This window comes from Scyliorhinus torazame, chromosome 10, assembly GCF_047496885.1.
Source record: "Scyliorhinus torazame isolate Kashiwa2021f chromosome 10, sScyTor2.1, whole genome shotgun sequence".
Taxonomy (NCBI): Eukaryota; Metazoa; Chordata; class Chondrichthyes; order Carcharhiniformes; family Scyliorhinidae; genus Scyliorhinus; species Scyliorhinus torazame.
In genome coordinates this window covers 38,276,793-38,303,932 of record NC_092716.1, presented here as the reverse complement: position 1 = coordinate 38,303,932, position 27,140 = coordinate 38,276,793, and the positions used below count along the sequence as shown (strand labels likewise).

Sequence of the window (27,140 nt, the reverse complement as noted above, 5' to 3'; positions counted from 1 at the left end):
ATTTCATAGTTCCCCATTGCCCCCCAATTGTGTTTTTAAAAAACTTTTAGTCTTGTATTCTCCCTTATTGTGTGTTCCTCTGCTGTCTATGTACTTAATGTATGCCATTTCCAACCCACAATTGTTCTTATACGTCTTTATTCATCCATGGAGTCTCAGTTGTGTTGAGCTTATTCTTTTCTATTAATGAAATATGTATTTTTCTGCACTCTGTTAAAAAACACTTCCATGCTTTCCATTGTTGTTCATTAATATTGTTTCCCAATACATAAACGATTTGGGGGAAAATGTAGCTGCTCTGATTAGTAAGTTCGCGGCTGACACCAAGGTTGGTGGAGTGGCAGATAGTGTTGAGGATTGTCAGAGGATACAACAGGACATAGATAGGTTGGAGACTTGGGCAGAGAAATGTCAAACGAAGTTTAATCCGGACAAATGTGAGGTAATGCATTTTGGTAGGTCTAACATAGAGGGGAAATATACCGTAAATGGCAAAACTCTTACTGGGCATGCAGGTCCACAGATCGTTGAAGATGGCAACACGAGTGGACCAGGTAGTCAAGAAAGCATACAGAATGCTTGCCTTCACTGGATGGGGCATCAAGTATAAAAACTGGCAAGTCATGCTACAGTTAGTTGTACAGAACCTTGCTAAGATGATGGTAGAGAAGGATGGCAGGAATCGATTGGTGAAAAGCTGATTTTGAGGAGCTGAGAATAGAAATTGGGCAAATCAATTGAACAAAGAACAATACAGCACAGGAACAGGCCCTTTGGCCCTCCAAGGGAGGAGTATTGCACATTGGAATATTGCACATAATTCTGGTTGCCACACTACCAGAAGGATGTGGAGGCTTTGGAGAGGGAGCAGAGGAGGTTTACCAGGATGTTGCCTCAGGCTGGATGGGTCAGTCACCAGGGGGCATAGGCTTAAGGTCCCAGGGCAAAGTTTAGAGGAGATGTGTGTGGTAGTATGTATTGGGGGTCATGTGGGACTGGAAGCCCTAATGTCATTGGCTGACAGATCCCGGGTCCTGGTTGGCCGTTGACCTCTAGCTCCGCCCTGAAGGCGGAGTATAAGAAGCCGGAGTCTTCCCCCGCAGGCCAGTTTACTATCGAGCTGCGGGGGAACAGACACGCTTAATAAAGCCTCATCGACTTCACTCTATTCGTCTCACGGAGTCTTTGTGCGCTACAATTTATTAAGCGTGCCTAAAAAGGACTATGGAGCTCAGGATCATTCCGGAATGCCTGAGGATCATCCCCCACGCAGTGAACGCGGCAGCAGCCTTCAAGCACTGGCAGACTTGCTTTGAGGCCTACCTCAGAACGACCACCGGCCGGGTCACAGAAGACCAAAAACTGCAGGTCCTGCACTCGAGGGTGAGCACGGAGATTTTCTCCCTCATCGAAGACGCGGAGGATTTCCAGACGGCGTTCGCAGCACTGAAAAGTCTCTATTTCCGCCAAGTTAACCAAATCACGCTCGCTACCAGCTCGCGACGAGACGGCAAGCTCCCGGAGAATCGATGGACGAATTCTACGCGGCGCTGCTGATTTTGGGACGAGCCTGCAGCTGCCCGTCGGTGAACGCAAACGAACACACGGACATGTTAATGCGCGATGCTTTTGTGGCAGGTATGCAATCCTCCCAAATCCGCCAAAGACTTCTAGAAAAAGAGTCGCTAGGACTCTCAGAGGCACGGGCCCTAGCAGCCTCCCTAGACGTGGCCGCGCGTAATACCCGCGCCTACGGCCCCGACCGCGCGGCAGCCCATTGGGCCCCATACGTACCCGTCGCGGCAAACCCACTACCCCCCCCACCCCGGACACCCCACAGGCTTGCGCGGTCCAAACGCCGAGTCGCACCGGGGGCGCCCGCTGTTATTTCTGCGGCCAGGCGAAACACCCCCGACAGCGCTGCCCGGCCCGCGCAGCTATCTGCAAAAGCTGCGGGAAAAAGGGCCATTATGCGGTTGTGTGCCGGTCCCGCGAGGTCGCCGCTGTCCCGGGAGAACAGGGAGCCCTGCAAGCCGTTTACGCACCCCAACCCCCCCAGCACGCCATGTACGACCCGCAGGCGCAGCCGCTCTGGGTCCCGACCACCGCGGTCCCGGGAGAACAGGGAGCCCTGCACGCCGCTTACGCTCCCCAACCCCCCTTCCCCCAGCCCATGTATGACCCGCCGCCGGCGCTACCGCTTTGGGTCCCGGCCAACACTCTCCACGGAGAGGAGGGAGTTTTGCACGTCCCTAACGCCCCCACTAACCCCCACCCCGCGCCCCACCCCTGACCCGCCTGCGCCACCTACTTGGGCCCCGACCACCGCTGTCCCCGGTGAGGGAGCTCCGCGCGGTCCTAGTGCTCGCGGTCCTAGCGCTCGCGGTCCTAGTGCTCCCCAGCCCCCCCAGCGCACCATGTGCGACCCACAGACGCCGCCATTTTGGGTCCCGGCCACCACGAGGGGAGGAGGGGCGCCGCCATCTTGGACCGCCCCAGACCTGTACGACACCTGGGGGCGGCCATTTTGTCCACCCCCGCCGCCATCTTGTGACCCCCCAGCCACGTGCGATGTATGGGGGCGGCCATTTTGTCCATCCCCGACGCCATCTTGGACGGCAACAACGGACCCCACTCCACTACTACAACCACCTCTCGCTTCAATTACGCTCGATCAAGCTCGGCCCCGGACACTCCAGACGACGACGACAACGGTGCTAATAAACGGCCACGAGACGCCATGCCTAGTCGACTCCGGGAGCACGGAGAGCTTTATACACCCCGACACGGTACGACGCTGTTCCTTGACCACCTATCCCAGCGCACAAAAGATTTCCCTAGCTGCAGGATCCCACTCCGTACAGATCCAGGGATTCTGCATAGTTACCCTAACGGTGCAGGGGAGGGAGTTCAAAAACTACAAACTAAACGTCCTTCCCCAACTCTGTGCCCCCACCTTGCTGGGATTAGATTTCCAATGCAATCTACAGAGCCTTATGTTCAAATTCGGCGGCCCAATACCCCCACTCACTATCTGCGGCCTCGCAACCCTCAAGGTGCAACCCCCGTCCTTGTTTGCGAACCTCACCCCGGATTGCAAACCCGTCGCCACTAGGAGCAGACGGTACAGCGCCCAGGACCGGACCTTCATTTGCTCCGAAGTCCAGCGGCTACTAAAGGAGAGCATAATCCAGGCCAGCAATAGTCCCTGGAGAGCGCAGGTGGTAGTAGTGAAGACAGGGGAGAAACAAAGGATGGTCATTGACTATAGCCAGACCATCAACAGGTACACACAACTAGACGCGTACCCTCTCCCCCGCATATCCGACATGGTCAACCGGATTGCCCAATATAAAGACTTCTCCACCGTGGACCTCAAGTCCGCCTACCATCAGCTCCCCATTCGCCCAAGTGACCGCAAGTACACAGCCTTCGAGGCAGACGGGTGATTATACCATTTCCTACGGGTCCCTTTTGGCGTCACAAACGGGGTCTCGGTCTTCCAACGGGAGATGGACCGAATGGTTGATCAACATGGGTTGCGGGCCACGTTCCCATATCTCGACAATGTAACCATCTGCGGCCACGATCAGCAGGACCACGACGCCAACCTCCAAAAATTCCTCCAGACCGCCAAAGCCTTGAACCTCACGTACAACGAGGACAAGTGCGTTTTTAGCACCGATCGGCTAGCCATTCTGGGCTACGTAGTGCGCAATGGGATAATAGGCCCCGACCCCGAACGTATGCGCGCACTCATGGAATTTCCCCCCCCGCACTGCCCAAAAGCCCTGAAACGCTGCCTGGGGTTCTTTTCATACTACGCCCAGTGGGTCCCCCAGTACGCAGACAAGGCCCGCCCCCTAATACAGACCACGACCTTCCCTCTGTCGACAGAGGCTTGCCAGGCCTTCAGCCGCATCAAAGCGGATATCGCAAAGGCCACGATGCGCGCCATCGACGAGTCCCTCCCCTTCCAGGTCGAGAGCGACGCCTCCGACATAGCTCTAGCGGCCACCCTTAACCAAGCGGGCAGACCCGTGGCCTTTTTCTCCCGGACCCACCACGCCTCAGAAATCCGCCACTCTTCAGTAGAAAAGGAAGCCCAAGCCATAGTGGAAGCTGTGCGACATTGGAGGCATTACCTGGCCGGCAGGAGATTCACTCTCCTCACTGACCAACGCTCGGTAGCCTTCATGTTCGATAATGTACAGCGGGGCAAAATCAAAAACGACAAGATCTTAAGGTGGAGGATCGAGCTCTCCACCTTCAACTGTGAGATTTTGTATCGTCCCGGAAAGCTGAACGAGCCGTCCGATGCCCTATCCCGCGGCACATGTGCCAACGCACAAATTAACCGCCTCCAAACCCTCCACGAGGACCTCTGCCACCCGGGGGTCACTCGGTTTTACCATTTTATCAAGTCCCGCAATCTCCCATACTCTTTAGAGGAGGTCCGTACAGTCACAAGGGACTGCCACATCTGCGCGGAATGCAAGCCGCATTTTTTCAGGCCGGATGGAGCGCACCTGATTAAGGCTTCCCGCCCCTTTGAACGCCTCAGTCTCGATTTCAAAGGGCCCCTCCCCTCCACCGACCGCAACGCATATTTTCTTAATGTGGTGGACGAATACTCCCGCTTCCCTTTTGCCATTCCCTGTTCTGACATGACCGCGGCCACAGTCATTAAAGCCCTGAACAGTATCTTCACACTGTTCGGTTACCCCGCATACGTCCACAGCGACAGGGGGTCCTCTTTCATGAGTGACGAGCTGCGCCAGTTCCTGCTCAGCAAGGGCATAGCCTCAAGCAGGACGACCAGCTACAACCCCCGGGGGAACGGGCAAGTAGAGAGGGAGAACGGCACGATCTGGAAGGCCGTCCTACTGGCCCTACGGTCCAGGGACCTCCCAGTTTCACGGTGGCAGGAGGTCCTCCTGGACGCTCTCCACTCCATCCGGTCGTTATTATGTACGAGCACTAATCAAACACCTCATGAGCGTCTCCTTGTTTTCCCTAGGAGGTCCTCCTCTGGAACGTCGCTGCCGACCTGGCTGGCGGCCCCAGGACCCATCCTGCTCCGAAAGCATGTGCGGGCACATAAGGCGGACCCGTTGGTCGAAAGGGTTCACCTCCTCCACGCGAAACCCCCAGTACGCCTACGTGGAGTACCCCGACGGCCGACAGGACACGGTCTCCCTGCGGGATCTGGCACCCGACACCATCAACCCAACCCCCCCCTTCCTGCCACCGCCGCACCCCGCGACCGCCCCCTTCCCAGGAGGATCGGTTCCCCTCCCCTCAGCACCGACCAAGAATAAAGCCTCAGCTGAAACCGTAAGGCTCCTGGAGGCGACAACACCGGTACAAGCACCACCACCACCGGGGCCGAGGCGATCGACACGGACGACCAGACCACCCGACCGACTTGTGGCGTCGATCTAAAGCTAAATATGGACTTTTCACAAGAACATTTTGCTTTTCTTCCTATACCCTCTGTAAATAGTTGCAACAGGACAAAATTGTACAATACTGTATTGCCATGTGAATGTTTTTCTTTCCTCCCAGGACCAGCCCTGTAAACCCTTACCACCATACGAAGCATCACCCCGCCGGGTTCATTTTTGACAAGGGGTGAATGTGGTAGTATGTATTGGGGGTCATGTGGGACTGGAAGCCCTAATGTCATTGGCTGACAGATCCCGGGTCCTGGTTGGCCGTTGACCTCTAGCTCCGCCCTGAAGGCGGAGTATAAGAAGCCGGAGTCTTCCCCCGCAGGCCAGTTTACTATCGAGCTGCGGGGGAACAGACACGCTTAATAAAGCCTCATCGACTTCACTCTATTCGTCTCACGGAGTCTTTGTGCGCTACAATGTGAGAGCCAGTGATTTTACGCAGAGAGTGGTGAGTGCCTGGAACGCATTTCCAGGGGAGGTTGTGGAAGCAGATACATTAATGGCATTCAAAAGGCATCTTGACAAAAACATGGATAAGATGGGTATAGAGGGATACGGCACAAGGAAGTGCTGAGGATTTTGGCAAAGGTTGGTATCTTGACTGGTACAGGCTTGGAGGACCAAAGGGCCTGTTCCTGTGCTGTATTGTTCTTTGTTCAATTGATTTGCCCAATTTCTATTCTCAGCTCCTCTTAATCAGCTTTTCACCAATCGATTCCTGCCATCCTTCTCTACCATCACCTTAAAGTATATTATATGGGAAGACACTATTGGCTAGATGTTCCTCTACTTTTACTTCTCATATCTGCTCTACTTGATTCCCCATTACTAAATATTACCTTGCTGGGCTTCTTAATTATTGGCTTCAAAAGGTGTCACATTGTAGGAACTCAATTCCCTTGTGCTGGATTTTTTACTCAGTTTCTTAATATGTCTCTATACTCCTTCCTGCACCACCCCTCCACCATGAGATGATCTGTAGTCTAGATCTATTGGTGATTGATCAGGTGCCGGGGGAGTGCCAGTGTCCTGCCCTACCCTGTCCCCAACCACCCTGGGGGCTCCAATGGTATCCAAGACCCCTTAGAGGCCATCACGACTGGTCTCCGCTTGTGGAGGCCCATACTAATCGGCACCTGGTGACTCCCATACGGGGATGATTGGCAAATTTAATTGGTTCTACTGGCTCATTTAAATATTATCTAGATCACGCCCAGTGAGGGCATGATTCAGATCTCGCCGGGCGTAGTGAGTCAGGTGACTGCCGATTGTCCCAACGTCTGACGCAAAGCCAGATTTGGGCCTTGTCCCAGCATTCACCCCATTGTGCCCGATTTCACGCCAGGCGCAAAGCAGTGGATGAATTGCACCCATTGTGTTTGGTCCTGTGTCAAAATCAAATCCTACTGGCCTAGTGTACTGAAAGAACTTGAGAAAATATTTGATAGAGCCTTAGAATTTGATCTTTTGCTCTTAATTCTGGGGGGCTGCTGCTAGACAGAAAAATAATTGATGCTAATGAAAAAGAGCTGTATAAAATCCTAATATTTGGAACACGTAAGAATATTTCCTACTCCTGGATGAGCAATAAATCACCTTCAGTTGAGAAACGGCATAAAATTATCATGGAATGTATTCCTATGGAATTCCTAACCAGTGTTTTACAGTCCAGATCGGATGCATTACAAAAGTTATGTGGCCCCCTGTTGCAAATATAAAGGTTTTGTAATGTCAGATTTGCTCCGATAAGGTATTCCATCAGCTGTGACACTGTCTTTAACATGATGTATGAGAGGGTGTGCACCATTTTGCCATGTTTTCATGGCTTTATACTCTCTTTCCCCATCCTCTCACTTGTCGGTTCAACGTTCCTTTTTGTATACATGAAGGTGCCGGGCTTAATGATTAAGCTGAACTAACTACGTTGGTGTCCACCTGTCTTTTTCTGTATTCATACATGGAGAAATATTCACGCTGTACTGTACAAGTTTTGATGGTTTGTTACGTTATTTGTAAAAATGGAAAAACACAAATAAAAATATATTTAAAATAGAAGATTGAGGGGTGACTTGCTTGAATTATATAAGGTTCTGAATGATCTTGACAAGGTGGATGTGGAAAAGGGGCAGGATTCTCCGATCGCCGATGCTGAAATGCATGTTTACGCCGGAATCGGGGGCGGTGCTGTTTTTGTGACGCTCCGCCTCCTCAAAAACAGCGTAATCGGGACGTACGCTGCATGCCGTATGGACGGCCTCAAGGCGTCACCCTAGGCTCGCTCCGATGCTCAGCCCCCAGTGGGCCGAGTACCCGACGGCGTAGGGCGCTGTCCTCACAATGTTAGGAGACCTTGCATGGCGGCTGCGGACTGTGTCCAGCGCCGTCACAGTTGGGCGGGGGTAGCCGTTCCGCTCGCAGGGAGGGCTTCAGCAGGGGCTGGGGCGACTGGTGGGGGGTGGTCCAGCAGTGGCGAGGGCGGTTACAGGGGGCAGTTTTTGGCAAGCCCGATCCTCGTTCGGCCGGCGCCGTGTTGCATGCTGCAGGCTGCCGGTGTGCGGATTCACGGCCACAAACCCGGCCAGACGGATCCTGCGGACAGAACCGCAGAATCGGAGAATCCAGCCCAACATGTTTCCTCTTAGGGTTAGTCCAGAACTAGAGAACACTTTTAAAATTAGGGGTCTCCCTTTTAGGACAGAGATAACCCTCTCCAAGGGTTGAGCGACTTTGGAATTCTCTGCCTCAGAAGGCGGTGGAGGTGGGGGTCATTGATTATTTTTAAGGCAGATGTAGGGAGATCATTGCTAGGCGAGGGAATCAAAGATTATCTGGGGTAAATGGGAGCGTGGAACTTGAAACACAAACAGATCAGCCATCATTTTATCAAATGGCGGAGCAGGTTCGAGGTGCCTGAACAGCCTATTTCTGCTCCTATTTCATATGTTTGTATATTGTTGCATGACAGTAAAATTAAATGAGAAGAAAAGATGATCAAACATATGACAAAATAGATGATTCGTTTTAGAGGTTATTTCAGATGTCATGTTAGTTATGCATGATGAATGATGGAATACTGCTGGAAGTATTAAAAAAAGCTTTAAATTTACTTAAACTATGAATTAAAACCTCTTTTAACAATGTGCAGTGAATCTCAAAAAGGAATGCGATATGTATTTGCAATCGAATGGAGGACCTGCTGGAATTAACTGCGACTACTCTGCGAAAGAAAAGATAACAGATAAAGAACAAAGAAAAATCCAGCACAGGATCAGACCCTTCGGTCCTCCAAGCCTCCGCCGACCATGCTGCCCGTCTAACCTCAAAGCTTCTACACTTCTGGCGTCTGCATCCTCCTATTCTCATCCTATTCATGCATTTGTCAAGAGGCCCCTTATCGTACCTGCTTCCATCAACTCCTCTGGCAGCAAGTTCCAGGCACCCACCACCCTCTGTGTAAAAATCTTCCCTCACCCATCTCCTCTAAACTTTGCCCCTCGCACTTTAAACCTATGTCCCATGGTAATTGACTCTTCCTCCCTGGGAAAAGCTTCTGACTATCCACTCTGTCCATGCCCCTCATTATGTTGTAGACTTCCATCAGGTCGCCTCTCAACCTCTGTCGTTCCAGTGAGAACAAACCAAGTTTGTCCAACCTCTCCTCATAGCTAATACCAGGCAACATCCTGGTAAACCTATTCTGCACCCTCTCCAAAGTCTCCACACCCTTCTGGTAGTATGGTGACCAGAATTGAACACTATACTCCAAGTGTGGCCTAACTAAGGTTCTATACAGCTGCAGCATTGATTTGCCAATTTTTATACTCAATGCCCCGGCCAATGAAGGCAAGCATGCGTTTTTGACTACCTTCTCCAACTAATACCCCTGGTAATCTTTGATTCCCTCGCCTACCAATGATCTCCCTACATCTGCCTTAAAAATAATCAATGACCCCCACCTCCACCGCCTTCTGAGGCAGAGAATTCCAGAGTCGCACAACCCTCGGAGAGGGTTGCCACTTTCAGTGACCTGTGGACCTGTACACCCAGATCCCTCTGCTTGTAAATATTCTTAAGGGTTTTGCCATTTACTGTGTATTTTCCACCTGTATTAGACCTTCCAAACTGCAGTACCTCACATTTGTCCGGATTAAACTACATATGTCATGTCTCCACCCAACTGATCTATATCCTGCTGTATCCTGACAGTCCTCGTCACTATCCGCAATTCCACCAACATTGTCATCCGCAAATTTACTAATCTGACCCGTTACACTTTCCTCCAAAAGCAATGAAGCTCTTGTTTTAAATGGGACCTCACCAAACCTTGTAAACACTTTTCCCCATATTAGTTAAAGCGTGGAATTTTCCATCCCTCTGTTAGAGCCATACAAAAGGAGGTTCTGATTCTTGCTTGGTACAGCTTTATGGCAAAATGATAATCTTGTCAATTAGAGCAAAATACAAAAATAAACCTGTTATACAATGTTATAATAAGCATCTCCCTATTTGACTTTATGTATTGATGCCTTTAACAAGAGTGAGCATGTGTAGGTGATGTCATTGGTAGCGCGGGCTTGCGTGGGTTTTCAATATTGTCACAAGGAACTTGTGTATAGTTGAATATAACTGCTGCTGGTGTCTGAAGTCAAACTGTACTGTTATCTCGATACTTTCATCAGAAAAGAAGATTGAATTTTTACAACGCATTTGACTACCTTTTTGTGGTAAAGTTAACACAAACCCAAAGTCAAGTAAGGGTAAGCCAAATTGAGGTCATTCTGATTCTGGATACTTTCTTATTGTCAAGAACAAGTGTGTGGTCTATAGTTGCTGCTATCTGATATTCAGACTGGGGAAAAGGTTCCCCACCGACTAGGTTGACACATGAAGAAAGGTGAATGGCTCCTTTGGAACCATAACGGTACATGAAAGAAGAGAGGAGAAGGAAACAAACTTCACTGAAAAAAAGCCTGAGCAAGTACTTAGTATTTTAGCCTTTTGTTAAAGCAACAGTCAGTCACTATGATGCATATTTCTTGCAAATGTCAATATAAGTTTTTCAAAATTAGCATACTTTTATTAAGTTTAAACAAGGCAGTGCAGAGTGATGAAATCAAAAGCAGATATTTATTGAACTCAATTGAAAATTGTTCTGAAATTCCCTGCATCTGTCATCATGTATATGGAAGACTAAACTTGGAAATAATCAGTCACACTTTAATCAAAAAGCCTTTCTCTAAATGTTCATAACACAATGAAAAGCTCTTCAAGTCTGATCGAAAAATAATTATAAACAAGCCACACACATGTATTTTCTAGAAACAGACCTCTGGGCAATAATGAGCTTCCCAAATGTACTTCACTTATGAATAAGTAAATGAATGAATTAATAATTAAATAAACAAATAAATAATATCACAAATGTACAATATACAAGCAAACAGTATTATAGTCTGTCGCTTCGAGGAACTGTAGGAACTGTCATTCCACAAAAAAAGTGCATACATAAAAAATTTCAAGCAAATCTGCAGGGTGATGACAACATTATGAATTTATTGTCACTGCTTAGAAAAACAAAGGTTACTGTCTGAGGTCAAGAGTTGCATTGCTGTTTTGGAAACATGGCTTCCACAATCATTTGAAAACCTTTCTCTTTGGAGCAACCGTCTGTCCCAGGTGAAGGAGCAAAGTGGATTTGAGTTTGAAAGGTTATTGTGGGTTAGGGTGTATGAAAGCAAACTATGGTCACAGGGAACTAAATTAAATGTCAGGAGAAATTGATTTTCAATGAGTTGTCAACTGAAGGAACAAGCTGGACGCTCATGGGAAGATGCAGATTTGCCACAAAAGTTCAAGTGGGAGCTAGGTGAGTTTTTTTTGAATGAACATTTTATTGAGGTATTTCTTTGGCATTGTAACAGCAACAAAATCAACAATATACATAACAAGGAAAATATTAACATAGTGCAAATACCGCCTCCCACAGGTCCTACCATTGTTTACCCCCCTAATATATGCTAACCCAACCCCCCCAAACTTCTGCTGACGATTAATTTTCTGTGAGGAAGTCGACGAATGGTTGCCACCTCCGGGCGAACCCTAACAGAGACCCTCTCATGGCGAACTTCATTTTCTCCAGACAGAGGAAGCCAGCCATGTCCGAAAGCCAGGTCTCCGATTTCAGGGGCTTTGAGACCCTCCATGCTGGTAATATGAGCCTCCGGGTTACCAGGGAAGCAAAGGCCAGAACATCTACCTCTTTCTCCTCCTGGATTCCCGGATCCTGCGACACCCCAAAAATCGCCACCTCTGGACTCATTGCCACCCTCGTATTTAATACCGTGGACATGGTGTCGGCAAACCCCTGCCAAAATCCCCTCAGTTCAGTTTTGGACATGCCCAGAACATATGGACATGGTTCGCTGGCCCCCCCCGGACACTTTGCACACCTATCCTCCATCCCAAAGAATCTGCTCATCCGGGCCACTGTCATGTGAGCCCGGTGAACGACCTTAAATTGGATCAGGCTGAGCCTGGCACATGTTGCGGTTGCGTTGACCCTATCCAACGCGTCTGCCCAGAGGCCCTCCTCTATCTCTCCCCCCAGCTCCTCCTCCCACTTTTGCTTCAGCTCCTCGGTCTGCGTCTCCTCCAAACCCATAGGCTCTTTATATATGTCCGAGACGCTCCCCTCTCCTATCCATCCTCTAGAAACCACCCTAGCCTGAATCCCCCTTAGCGACAGGAGTGGGAAGGTTGGTACCTGTCTACGCAGAAAGTCCCGCACCTGCAGATATCGAAATTCATTTCCCCCCGCCAATGCAAACTTGTCCTCCAGTGCCGTCATATTCGGGAAGCTCCCCTCTATAAACAAGTCCCCCATCCTCTCAATCCCCCGCTCTCTGTCAAATTCGGAACCTCCCGTCCATCCTCCCCGGGGCAAACCGGTGATTATCACAGATTGGGGACCATACCGATGCCCCCTCTGCTCCCACATGTCTCCTCCACTGCCCCCAGACTCTCAGAGCCGCCACCATCACTGGACTGGTGGAATACCGCGCCGGCGGGAACGGCAGAGGCGCTGTTACCAACGCCCCCAGACTTGTGCCCTTACAAGAAGCCGCTTCGATGCGCACCCACACCAGCTCCCCCCCCACCAGCCACCTCCTCACCATGGCTATGTTAGGCGCCCAGTAGTAATTGCTGAAATTCGGCAGCGCCAGCCCTCCATCCCTCCGACTCCACTCGAGCATTGCTCTCTTCACTCGTGGGGACTTGCTCCGCCACACAAAGCCCACAATAATCTTATTGATCCGCTTAAAAAAGGACCGCAGGGTGAAGATGGGGAGGCATTGGAAAACGAATAGGAATCTCGGGAGGACCGTCATTTATACCGATTGAACTCTGCCCACCAGAGACAATGAGAGCGCATCCCATCTCCGGAAATCCTTCATCTGAACCACCAACCGGGCCAAGTTCAGTTTATGTAGGCGGCCCCAATCACGCGCCACTTGGATACCCAGGTACCTGAAACTGTCCCCTACCACTCTGAATGGCATCTCCCCTTAGTCGCCTCTCCTGACCCCTCGCCTGGACCACAAACATCTCGCTCTTCCCCATATTGAGCTTATACCCCGAAAACCGTCCGAATTCCCCTAAAATTCCCATAATTTCTTCCATCCCCTCCATTGGGTCTAAGCCATACAACAGTAGATCATCCTCATGCAGCGAGACTCTGTGCTCCACCCTCCCCCGGACCAGCCCTTCCAGCCCCTTGAGGCCCTCAGAGCAATTGCCAGCGGCTCTATCGCCAGCGCAAACAGCAGTGGGGAGATGGGGCATCCCTGTCTCATCCCCCGGTGCAGTCTGAAATAGTCCGAAGTCGTCCTGTTTGTCCGTACACTTGCAACGCCCGATACAGCAACCTAACCCAGTCGACAAAGTCCCTCCCAAACCCGAACCCGAACCGCTCCAGCACCTCCCATAAATAATCTCACTCAACCCGGTCAAAGGCTTTCTCCGCATCCATCGCACTATCTCAACCTCCCTACCTTCCGGGGGCATCATGATCACGTTTAGCAGCCTTCTTACATTGGCCACCAGCTGCCTGCCCTTAACGAACCCTGTCTGATCCTCCACTATAACGTTCGGTACACAGTCCTCAATCCTGGAGGACAAGATTTTGGCCAGAAGTTTGGCATCTACGTTCAGCAAGGAAATCGGCCTGCAAGACCCACATAGCTCTGGGTCCTTGTCCCATTTCAGGATGAGCGAGATCATGGCCTGTGACATCATCTGGGGCAGAGACCCTCTTTCCATAGCCTCGTTAAAGACCTTCATCAGCACCGGCCCCAATATTCCGGAGAACATTTTATAGAACTCGGCGGGGTACCCCTCCAATCCCGGGGCCTTACCCGATTGCATGGCCTTCAGACCCTCCACTATCTCCTCCAGCCTGATCGGGGCCCCCAGCCCTTCCAAGAAGTGCCTCATCCCCACTGGCCCCGCAGGGGATTCCGACCTATACAACCTGCTATAAAAGTCCCGAAAGGCCTTGCTCACCCCCGCCGAGTCACCAACTAAGCTCCCATCCCCGTCAATAACTTTCCCTATTTCTCTAGCTGCCTCCCTCTTTCTGAGCTGCTGTGCAAGCATTCTGTTGGCCTTCTCACCGGGCTCGTAAATCGCCCCCTTCGCCTTTTTGAGCTATTCCACTGCCCTCCCGGTGGTTACCAAACCGAATTCCGCCTGTAGCCTCCACCGTTCCCGTAAAAGCCCTGCCTCTGAAGCCTCCGCATACCTCCTATCAACTCGTAGAATCTCTTTTACCAGTCGGTCCGTTTCTGAACTATCCGGCCTGCCCCTGTGAGCCCGGATCGAGATCAGCTCTCCTCTCACCACTGCCTCCCCCGTATCGTTCACCTGCAGGTAATTCAGCATGCACTTCCTCAGCCTCTCGCTCACCGCTTCGTCCGTCAATAGCCCTACATCCAACCTCCATTGCAGGCGCTGCTTGCTATCCATACTAACCTGCAGGTCCACCCAGTGCGGAACATGGTCCGAGATCGTAATCGCTGAGTACCCTGTGTCCACCACCCCCGCCAATAGGGCCCGAACCACGACAAAGAAATCGATTCGGGAATACACCTTATGTACGTGGGAGTAAAAAGAAAATTCCTTCGCCCTCGGCTGCCTAAATCTCCATGGATCCACCCCCCATCCGCTCCATGAACCCTTTCAGCTCCTTTGTCATTGCTGGCACCTTGCCCGTTCTCGGGCATGACCGGTCCAGGCCTGGATCAATAACCGTATTAAAATCCCCTCCCATAATCAACTTGTGTGAGTCCGGGTCCGGAATCTTCCCTAGCACCCTCTTTATAAAATTCCCGTCATCCCAAATTGGCGCATATACATTGACCAGCACTACCTTCAACCCGTGCAGCTTGCGGCTAACCATGATATATCGACCTCCCACATCCGAGACTATTCCTCCCACCTCAAATGCCACCCGCTTGTTAATCAGAATCACAACCCCTCTAGTCTTTGTATCCAGCCCCGAGTGGAAAACCTGACTAATCCAGCCTTTCCTCAACCTGACCTGGTCCACTACTTTAAGGTGTGCCTCCTGCAGCATTACCACGTCCGCCTTCAGTCCCCTCAGGTGCGCAAACACACGTGCCCTCTTTACCGGCCCATTTAGCCCCCGGACATTCCAGGTGATCAGCCTAGTTGGGAGGCAAAGTTCCACCCCCCACCCCCGCCCCCCGCCGATCAGCCATCCCCTTTCTTGGGCCCGCCTCCAACCCATGCGCCGCGCCTCCTCCGGCCCGCCCCATGGCGGCCCCCACCCCCGACCCCCTCAGTGTCCCTCCATTGAAGTCCCTCCCTTGTCAGCAGAACCCACCCCCCCCCCCGCAACACCACTCTAAAACCCAACCCATCTAGTAAACTAAGCGTATACAGCCCCCCCCCCATTATGTTGCCGTGAGCTAGCTCACCCAGCTAGCTTGATGGCCCCCGCCCCCCGAGAAGTCTCCCACCTATCGTTCCCTCGCTCCTCTCCCCCCGCTCATACAAACAACATCCCTCATCTAAAAATCCCTAAACAAACACCCAACAGCAAGAAAACACAAAAACAAAAGCCACCACCCGCCAAAACTCAAACAGACACGTCTCCATCCCACAAAAGTGCACATCAATAAAACCACAGAAAGGACATTGCCAACATCTACTGAGAAAAAGAACCTAAAAATGAAACTTCCCCCCCCCCCTCTCTTTTCCCTAAACAGAGCTCCAAAAACAGACACAAAACAATAAGAGAAGGCATAACCAATTTAAAAACAGGAAAACAAAACCCACAAAAACCAAGGGAGAGAAAAGAAGAAAAACAGAAAAAAGGGGCCCAATATAGGCCAACAGGTTGTCTCTAAGTCCGAGAGTTCTCAGACCCCCACCAGTCCTTTCCTTTTAGAAAAGTGCAGCGCCTCATCGGGCGACTCAAAATAGTGATGCTGGTCCTCATGTGTGACCGAAAAACGCGCCGGATGCAGCAGACTGAATTTCACCTGCTTCTTAAAGAATATAGCCTTGACTTGGTTAAAGCCTGCCCTCTTCCTCGCCACCTCCACGCTCAGGTCCTGTGGGAACTAGATGAGTTGATAAGAGGTTGACATCATTGCATACAAAAGGTAGGTGGGCTACTGGGGGAATCAGTCTTGAAGTTACTTTCGTTTCCTGGAACTGTTCAATCACCTTGAGGACTTGAAGAAGAATGTCTCAGAGTTTCATTTGCCTATTTTTTTTCTGTTTTATTCCCTCTGCCATATGTTTGCATGGCTGGCTTGTGGAAAAGTGGGGGGGGGGGGAAGGTTAGATGGTGGAAAGTGTTGTCGGGAGGAGGAATGGGAGTATTGGCATGTTTAAGCTGTACCATGACAGAAAGGGACAGGCTAATACACCAACTAGTCTTCCCACTTTTAATTTCATATGTTCGCGGGAGCTGTAGGTTCCCAGAGTGGGACAGGTAGTAGATTTTAAGTGGTAGGTCAACTTGCCAATCTCTCTACACATGCAGAATTGAGGAAGTGGTAGCACTCATGTCTTCGCCTTTATGCCCAGATAAGAAAGAACAAACAGACCTGTGGTAAAGAATTAATACAAATAGAGTGAACCCCCACCCACTTAGCTCGACGGTTAAAACATTTCTTTTTGTATTCGTTCATGGAAGGTGGGCAACCACATTGCTGGGGGTCTGGAGTCAGACCAGGTAGGTACGCCAGATTTTCTTTTCTATAGGATATTAATGAACCACAATCGACAGTCATCATTAAATTTTTATTGGATTCAAATTTCACCATCTGCCACGGTGGGATTTGAACCCTTGTCCCGAGAGCATTGCCCTGGGTCTCTGGATATGAGTCTAGCGACAATACCACCATGCCACTGCCTCCCCCAGGTAATTACTCGTTGTAGCGCACAAAGACTCCGAGAGACGAATAGAGTGAAGTCGATGAGGCTTTATTAAGCGTGACTGTTCCCCCGCAGTTCAGTAGTAGACTGCCTGCGGGGGAGGACTCCAGGTACTTATACTCCGCCTTCAGGGCGGAGCTAGAGGTCAACGTCCAACCAGGACCCGGGATCTGTCAGGCAATGACATCATGGCTTCACAGTCTCACATGACCCCTAATGCATACTACCACATTCACCCCTTGTTAAAAATGAACCCGGCGGGGTGATTCTTCGTATGGTGCTAAGGGTTTACAAGGCTGGTCCTGGGAGGAAAACTTTTGCATGTTATTACAGTATGTACAAGGTTTTTTTTTGTTTCAAACTATTTACAGTAATCGTCAGGAAAAGACAAAATGTTCTCGTTAAAAGTCCACATATTGTACTGTTAGATCGACGCCACGAGTCGGTCGGGCGGTCTGGTCGTCCGTGTCGATCGCCTCGGCCCCGGTGGTGGTGGTGGTGCTTGTTCCGGTGTTGTCGTCTCCGGGAGCCTTACGGTTTCAGCTTGGGCTTCATTCCTGGTCGGGCCTGGGAGAAGGACTCATCCTCCTGGGAAGGGGGCGGTCGCGGGGTGCGGCGGTGGCAGGAAGGGGGGGGGTTGGGTGATTGGTGTCGGGGGGGTGTGTGTGTGTTGCCGGCGGGCGCCAGATCTCGCAGGGAGACCGTGTCCTGTCAGCCGTCGGGGTACTCCACGTAAGCGTACTGCGGGTTCGTGTGGAGGAGGTGAACCCTTTCGACCAACGGGTCCGACTTGTGCGCCCGCACATGCTTTCGGAGCAAGATGGGTCCTGGGGCCGCCAGCCAGGTCGGCAGCGACGTTCCAGAGGAGGACTTCCTGGGAAGACAAGGAGGCGCTCATGAGGCGTTTGGTTAGTGCTAGTACACAGTAGTGACCGGATGGAGTGGAGGGCGTCCGGAAGGACCTCCTGCCACCGTGAAACTGGGAGGTCCCTGGACCGTAGGGCCAGTAGGACGGTCTTCCAGACCGTGCCGTTCTCCCTCTCTACTTGCCCGTTCCCACGGGGGTTGTAGCTGGTCGTCCTGCTCGAGGCTATACCGTTGCTGAGCAGGAACTGGCGCAGCTCATCACTCATGAAGGAGGACCCCCTGTCGCTGTGGACGTATGCAGGGCAACCGAACAGTGTGAATATGGTGTTCAGGGCTTTAATGACTGTGGCCGCGGTCATGTCAGAACAGGGGATGGCGAATGGGAAGCGGGAGTACTCGTCCAACACATTAAGGAAGTATATGTTGCGGTCGGTGGAGGGGAGGGGTCCTTTGAAATCCAGACTAAGGCGTTCAAAGGGGCGGGAAGCCTTAATCAGGTGCGCACCATCCGGCCTGAAAAAATGCGGTTTGCGCTCTGCGCAGATGTGGCAGTTCCTTGTGACTGTACGGACCTCCTCTAAAGAGTCTGGGAGGTTGCGGGACTTGATAAAATGGTAAAACCGAGTGACCCCCGGGTGGCAGAGGTCCTCGTGGAGGGTTTGGAGGCGGTTAATTTGTGCGTTGGCACATGTGCCGCGGGATAGGGCATCGGACGGCTTGTTCAGCTTTCCGGGACGATACAAGATCTCGTAGTTGAAGGTGGGGAGCTCGATCCTCCACCTTAAGATCTTGTCGTTTTTGATTTTGCCCCGCTGTGCATTATCGAACATGAAGGCTACCGACCGTTGGTCAGTGAGGAGAGTGAATCTCCTGCCGGCCAGGTAATGCCTCCAATGTCGCACAGCTTCCACTATGGCTTGGGCTTCCTTTTCCACTGAGGAATGGCGGATTTCTGAAGCGTGGAGGGTTCGGGAGAAAAAGGCCACGGGTCTGCCCGCTTGGTTAAGGATGGCCGCTAGAGCTACGTCGGAGGCGTCGCTCTCGACCTGGAAGGGGAGGGACACATCGATGGCGCGCATCGTGGCCTTTGCGATATCCGCTTTGATGCGGCTGAAGGCCTGGCAAGCCTCTGTCGACAGAGGGAAGGTCGTGGTCTGTATTAGGGGGCGGGCCTTGTCTGCGTACTGGGGGACCCACTGGGCGTAGTATGAAAAGAACCCCAGGCAGCGTTTTAGGGCTTTTGAGCAGTGCGGGAGGGGAAATTCCATGAGGGCGCGCATACGTTCGGGGTCGGGGCCTATTATCCCATTGCGCACTACGTAGCCCAGGATGGCTAGCCGGTTGGTGCTAAAAACACACTTGTCCTTGTTGTACGTGAGGTTCAAGGCTTTAGCGGTCTGGAGGAATTTTTGGAGGTTGGCGTCGTGGTCCTGCTGATCGTGGCCGCAGATGGTTACATTGTCGAGATACGGGAATGTGGCCCGCAACCTGTGTTGATCAACCATTCGGTCCATCTCTCGTTGGAAGACTGAGACCCCGTTTGTGACGCCAAATGGGACCCTTAGGAAATGGTATAATCGCCCGTCTGCCTCGAAGGCTGTGTACTTGCGGTCACTTGGGCGGATGGGGAGCTGATGGTAGGCGGACTTGAGGTCCACGGTGGAGAAGACCTTATATTGGGCAATCCGATTGACCATGTCGGATATGCGGGGGAGAGGGTACGCGTCTAGTTGTGTGTACCTGTTGATGGTCTGGCTATAGTCTATGACCATCCTTTGCTTCTCCCCTGTCTTCACTACTACCACCTGTGCTCTCCAGGGACTATTGCTGGCCTGGATTATGCCTTCCTTTAGTAGCCGCTGGACTTCGGACCGAATGAAGGTCCGGTCCTGGGCGCTGTACCGTCTGCTCCTAGTGGCGACGGGTTTGCAATCCGGGGTGAGGTTTGCAAACAAGGACGGGGGTTGCACCTTGAGGGTTGCGAGGCCGCAGATAGTGAGTGGGGGTATTGGGCCGCCGAATTTGAAGGTTAGGCTCTGTAGATTGCACTGGAAGTCTAATCCCAGTAATGTGGGGGCGCAGAGTTGGGGAAGGACGTAGAGCCTGTAGTTTTTGAACTCCCTCCCTTGCACCGTTAGGGTAACTATGCAGAAGCCTTTGATCTGTACGGAGTGGGATCCTGCAGCTAGGGAAATCTTTTGTGCGCTGGGATGGGTGGTCAAAGAACAGCGTCTTACTGTGTCGGGGTGGATAAAGCTCTCCGTGCTCCCGGAGTCGACTAGGCATGGTGTCGTGCTCGTTTATCAGCACCGTTGTCGTTGTCGTCTGGAGTGTCCGGGGCCGAGCTTGGTCCAGCGTCATTGAAGCGAGACGTGGTTGTAGTAGCTGAGCGTCTTCTTCGAACCCCGTGGAGCCGTCGACACTGGGGTCCATTGTTGCCGTCCAAGATGGCGTCGGGGGTGAACAAGATGGCTGCCCCCATGCATCGCACATGGCTGGGGGGTCACAAGATGGCGGCGGGGTGGACAAAATGGCCGCCCCATGCGTCGTACAGGTCTGGGGTGGTCCAAGATGGCGGCGCCCTTCCTCCCCTCGTGCTGGCCGGGACCCAAAATGGCGGCGTCTGCGGGTCGCACATGGGGCGCTGGGGGGGTTGGGGAGCGTTAGGAACACGCGGGGCTCACTCTTCTCTGGGGACAGCGGTGGTCGGGACCCAAATTGGTAGCGCCGGCGGGCCATACGTGGGGCGCGGGGGGGGGGGGGGTTTGGGGGGCGTTAGAGAGGCGCAGAACTCCCTCTTCTCCGGGGAGAGCACTGGTCGGGACCCAAAGTGGTAGCGCCGGCGGGTCATACATGGGGCGCGGGGAGGGGGGTTGGGGAGCGTAAGCGGCGTGCAGGGCTCCCTGTTCTCCCGGGACAGCGGTGGTCGGGACCCAGAGTGGCTGCGCCTGCGGGTCGTACATGGGGCGCTGGGGGGGTTGGGAAGCGTAAACGGCGTGCAGGGCTCCCTGTTCTCCCGGGACAGCGGCGACGTCGCGGGACCGGCACACAGCCGCGAAATGGCCCTTTTTCCCGCAGCTCTTACAGATCGCTGCGCGGGCCGGGCAGCGCTGCCGGGGGTGTTTCGCCTGGCCGCAGAAATAGCAGCGGGCGCCCCCGGTGCGATTTGGCGTTTGGACCGCGCAAGCCTGTGGGGTGTCCGGGGGGGGGGGGGTGGGTTTGTCGCGACGGGTACGTACGGAGCCCAATGGGCTGCCGCGCGGTCGGGGCCGTAGGCGCGGGTATTACGCGCGGCCACGTCTAGGGAGTCTGCTAGGGCCCGTGCCTCTGAGAGTCCTAGCGACTCTTTTTCTGGAAGTCTTTGGCGGATTTGGGAGGAGTTCATACCTGCCACAAAAGCATCGCGCATTAACATGTCCGTGTGTTCATTTGCGTTCACCGACGGGCAGCTGCAGGCTCGTCCCAAAATTAGTAGCGCGGCGTAGAATTCATCTATCGATTCTCCGGGACTTTGCCGTCTCGTTGCGAGTTGATAGCGAGCGTAGATCTGGTTTACTGGGCGGACATAGAGACTTTTTAGTGCTGCGAACGCCGTCTGGAAATCCTCTGCGTCTTCGATGAGAGAGAAAATCTCCGTGCTTAACCTCGAGTGCAGGACCTGTAGTTTTTGGTCTTCTGTGACCCGGCCGGTGGCCGTTCTGAGGTAGGCCTCAAAACAAGTCTGCCAGTGCTTGAAAGCTGCTGCCGCGTTCACTGCGTGGGGGCTGATCCTCAGGCATTCCGGGATGATCCTGAGCTCCATAGTCCTTTAGTCAAGCTTAATAAATTGTAGCGCACAAAGACTCCGAGAGACGAATAGAGTGAAGTCGATGAGGCTTTATTAAGCGTGACTGTTCCCCCGCAGTTCAGTAGTAGACTGCCTGCGGGGGACGACTCCAGGTACTTATACTCCGCCTTCAGGGCGGAGCTAGAGGTCAACGTCCAACCAGGACCCGGGATCTGTCAGCCAATGACATCATGGCTTCACAGTCCCACATGACCCCTAATGCATACTACCACACTCGTCAAAAAAATATATTTGGCCAACCACCAGGTAGAGCTATAAGGAGTGTTATCAAGTAGACTGAAATAGAAGAATAAAATTCCTACAGTGCAGAAGGAGGCCATTCGGCCCAACACGTCTGCACCAACCTTCAAAGAACACCCTACCCAGGGTCACCTTCCTTTCCCCAAGCTCGCAAACCCCATAACCCCACCTAACCTGCACGGTAGCCTGGTGGTTAGCACTATGGCTTCACAGCTCCAAGGTCCCAGGTTTGATTCCCGGCTTGGGTCACTGTCTGTGCGGAGTCTGCACGTTCTGCCCATTTCCACCGGGTGCTCCGGTTCCCTCCCACAAGTCCCGAAAGATAGAACATAGAAAATACAGACAGAACTGGCCCTTCGGCCCACGATGTTGTGCCGAACCTTTGTCCTAGATTAATCATAGATTATCATTGAATTTACAGTGCAGAAGGAGGCCATTCGGCCCTTTGAGTCTGCACCGGCTCTTGGAAAGAGCATCCTACCCAAACTCAACACCTTCACCCAACACCAAGGGCAATTTGGACATTAAGGGCAATTTATCATTGGCCAATTCACCTAACCCGCACATCTTTGGATTGTGGGAGGAAACCGGAGCACCCGGAGGAAACCCACGCAGACACGGGGAGGACGTGCAGACTCCGCACAGTCAGTGACCCAAGCCGGAATCGAACCTGGGACCCTGGAGCTGTGAAGCAATTGTGCTATCCACAATGCTACCGTGCTGCCCTTGAGAACAAATAAATCTACACTATATCATTTAACCGTAATCCATGTACCTATCCAATCGCTGCTTGAAGGTCCCTAATGTTTCCGACTCAACTACTTCCACAGGCAGTGCATTCCATGCCCCCACTACTCTCTGGGTAAAGAACCTACCTCTGATATCCCTCCTATATCTTCCACCTTTCACCTTAAATTTATGTCCCCTTGTAATGGTTTGTTCCACCCGGGGAAAAAGTCTCTGACTGTCTACTCTATCTATTCCCCTGATCATCTTATAAACCTCTATCAAGTCGCCCCTCATCCTTCTCCGTTCTAATGAGAAAAGGCCTAGCACCCTCAACCTTTCCTCGTAAGACCTACTCTCCATTCCAGGCAACATCCTGGTAAATCTTCTTTGCACCTTTTCCAAAGCTTCCACATCCTTCCTAAAATGAGGCGACCAGAACTGTACACAGTACTCCAAATGTGGCCTTACCAAAGTTTTGTACAGCTGCATCATCAACTCACGGCTCTTAAATTCAATCCCTCTGTTAATGATCGCGAGCACACCATAGGCCTTCTTCACAGCAAAGATGTGCTTGTTATGTGAATTGGACATTCTGAATTCACCCTCTGTGTGCCCGAACAGGCGCAGGAATGTGGCGACTGAGGGCTTTTTCCAGTAACTTAATTGAAGTGTTAATGTAAGCCTACTTGTGACAACAAAGATTATTATTATTATCTTTGGACACAAAGGGGCAATTTTAGCATGGCCAATCCACCTAACCTGCACATCTTTGGACTGTGGGAGGAAACTGGAGCACCCGGAGGAAATCCACGCAGACACGGGGAGACATGCAAACGCCACGCAGTCAGTCACGAAAGGACGAAATTGAATCTGGTCCCTGGCGCTGTGAGGCAGCAGTGCTAACCACTGTGCCACTGTACCCTGTTTATGCATTAAAATATAAATATAAAATTAATCAATCTATTGTTTTTAAAGAGCCTAATCTCAGGAGAACGTTTTTAAGTATGCCTTTTGGATGATAGACGTAATGGACTCGGGCACATGTGCACAGTAATGGGGGGTGGGATTTTCCACCCCCGTTTTCAAGGGGCAGGAACAGCGGAGGGGCAGAGAATAACACCTGAGTCCCAAAATGGGTTTTACGTTTGCGGGATTTCCCGCTGCAATTGCCCCCACCAAGGGGTATTGCTCGGGGGCGGTGTTCTGTGGAATTGATGGGGGGGATTGTTACATTGGGGCGCATTTTAAAAACCGTCGTGGGACCCGCCTTTTAATTTTTTTCTGCCAAAGCGTCTAAAAACTGGCAGCGAGGCTGACGGGCTGCTTTTCCAGCCCGAGATGACACTTTGCCAAAAAATGGCAAAATTACACCCATGGTATACAAGTTCACGAAGCAGATCATTGTTACATCCCTTGGTCTATGATACTGTGGTATGACTAAATATTAGGCATGCGAGATAAACTGCTCATTATTTGGGATACATGGTCTGCTTCATGAAGACAGTGCTTTTCTAAAATGTTTTCAAATGTTACCAAAGAACTAGAAATCTGTCTGAATCATTGATCCTTCAAAAATGCCAAACAGTGACACTTGTAGAAGCCAAAAGCAATTCTTTTTACAGCACTTACCTCCTCCCTTGCAACTCTCAAGTTTTCCTCTGCAGTCTTCAAATCTGCTTTCAGCTTCAAAATAACTTGACCCCTACTGTTGACCTGATAGATGGCAAAGAAAATTCAGTGATGTTCAATGAAATTATAGACTTGGTTTCACTATAATGTTCCAGTTTAAAAACTCAAAACATGTTTTGAACAATTCAAAAAAATCTTTGCAAAGTTTAATAACCAGCAATGTTCTATTCTAGAACTCTGCAGTCACAATATTAAACTGAGCAAGACAGGCCTCTTTGTAGAATCTTGCAGTTATAAATCTAAAATGTGCTGCTTCTTGATAGATAAGCTGCTAATTAAGATTTTGTCAATCTACTTCCCTCATGTTCTTTCAGTAAATGCTTTACAATGCTTTATAAAAATAAGATAACATCTATTTTTAATAAGTTAATACTTTTACCTTTAACTGTCTTTCTAACCATGTCCTGTATTAAATTTATAAAACTTGTGCAGTGAAATATCAATGGAAATAAAAATCATATTTCCATAGGTATGACTCAACAATAACAAACTGACATCATTGCAACTGTTTATTTGGTTACAACAGCTACAAAATATGTCCCAAGCCTTTTTTTCATCTTTTCTGGAACCAAACTAAATTTAAGTTTTAGAAATAGAATATTCAACAGCCATTCCATTTGAAGACTTATAAAAACCCATTTGTGACTTCATCTCTCATGAAATTCTAACCAATGGGCTGAACGGTGCCACAGAGATTAGCACTGCTGCCTCACAGCGCCGAGGACCCGGGTTCGGTTCCGGTCCCGGGTCACTGTCCGTGTGGAGTTTGCACATTCTCCCCGCGTCTGCGTGGGCCTTACCCTCACAACCCAAAAGATGTTCAGGTTAGGTGAATTGGCTACGCTAAATTGTCCCTTAATTGGAAAAAAAAAGAAATTCTAACCACTAAGAAAATCTTTATTTCAGATGATTAGTCATGACGTACTTTCTGTATTCTATTAATTGTTACAAAAATAGTTATTTCTTGGACTTAAAACTGTAAGCTTTTATAGAATGTTCACATCCGTGCTTTAAGTACATTATTAATGTGCAGACTCGATGGGCCGAAGGGCCTTTTCTGCACTGTATTTTTCTGTGATTTCTGTGAGCATGTTTGCATCAAATTTGTACTATTATTAATGCATAGAATACAGTCCTGGAATAGATATAAAAATAATGTTCAACTATCATCACTGAAACAGGTTATCTTGTTATTTGTCTTATTGCTGTTTGTGATGCCTTGTTCTGCGCAAATTAGCTTTAACTCCAGTTCAAAATAATTCATTGGCTATGAAATGCTTAGGGACATCCTAAAGATGCATAAAAAGCAAGCTTTTATTTCTTTATTCTATTGCTCCAATGGTGATAAAACATTACAAAGTGATCCACAGTGCCGTAGAAAACTGCCTTCACTGTCCTAGTTTATCAGACATCAAACTGGTGTCTACTGTTCCAGAACGTGGCCCCGCCCCACGAGAAAAGACTGAAAGCTTTATTCGGAATGAGAACTTCAAAAAATCTACTATATTCTATACTCGTACAGCATCACCTTAATACAACTTTCTCATCGATTTGTAATTAATTCCTTTTACTAGAAAAGTTGTTTCCATAATCCCAGCAGGAATAAAACATTATGGGAGTCCCAATTTGCAAACAATTCCCACTGGGAGTATGAATTAGCCCCAGAATTACTTCTCTAGTAAGGTCACTTTACCCTTCAGCCTATTTTTCCAAGAATGAGGCAGTGCCAAGGAAAACAGACCAATGTTAATATAGATTGGTATGCTGCCCAAAATATTTTACCCACAATGATTCTATGACGTGCCACTATAAATTGACAGTTTCTTGCCACCAGTGCAGAGGAAGAAAATTCTCTGTGGGGCAAATTCAGTTACTAATTGAATCCATGTTATCAGATACTTAATATTGTGCTTTTGTGTGAATAAGGTTCTCCATAATCAACCCTTCCCTTCCACCTATGAAAGGAGAGTGAGATTTGTAAGTGGCGGCTCAAGTAGGAATTAAGTACACATGTGCCCACCACCTTTTTAATGATGGTGGATGTCGTGTTAGGTACACTGGTATAACACTGGCTGCAACTTGATGCAGTATAGATCAAAAAGATACTCCAGACCTTTAAGTTAGTTCAATCAGGTTTATTGAACTAATGGCACAGTTAGCACAGTTCTCTGTGAGTTCGACTCTCTGCTAACTTAAGTGTGGTTACTCTGTCTGACTGAACCAGATTAGCTCTTAGCCACGTGGTGGGGGAGTGAGATTGTAACAACACCCTTGACTGACTCTCTAGATGTTCATTAGTGGAAAGAGGTGGAGTGTGAGTGCCTTGTGTCTTTTATAGTCAGATCCCACCCCTGAGTGTCCTGCCTGCTCATTGGTCATGTCCTGTTCTCTGTGTCCATTAGCTGCTTGTCTGTATATCATTATGTGTGTGTCCGCATATCATGACATCTCCCCTTTTTTAATGTTTGGATGACATATGTGAACGTATTTACAAGAATAGGCCAATATTAACATATATATATGCAGTGGATGTGAACATATGTACATGTGAAAACAGCTGTCTAATGCAAGAACACAGAACATAGTAAACAGAACAAATGTTCATAAGTCCAGTCTCTGTGGCTTGCGTCTGATTCTGGTCGACCGCCGGAGAGGTGGTGGTGGGGATGACAGCGCCTTGATGGGCGGGATTGAAGCCTGACTGGTGGCCTCGTGAGTCGAGGTATCAGGAGGTGGCAAAACAACAGAAGGAAACAGAGAAGAATGTGGTTGCGGGCAGGCAACTTTGCGCAATGCCCGTCTGTTTTGTCGCACAACAGAACCATCAGCCTGGGCAGCACGGT

At 50.4% G+C, this 27,140-nt stretch overlaps 1 protein-coding gene across 6 annotated transcripts in view; it reads right to left on the bottom strand.

Annotated features, from left to right (window-relative positions):
• pmfbp1 (polyamine modulated factor 1 binding protein 1) overlaps window positions 1-27,140 on the bottom strand; it is a 1,352,449-nt gene that overhangs the window by 383,498 nt on the left and 941,811 nt on the right. For all 6 annotated transcript variants that reach the window (XM_072517945.1, XM_072517947.1, XM_072517950.1 and 3 more), the window contains one exon: window positions 24,238-24,321. In XM_072517945.1, the coding sequence (XP_072374046.1) occupies window positions 24,238-24,321 (84 nt within the window). The remainder of the gene's footprint in view (window positions 1-24,237; window positions 24,322-27,140) is intronic.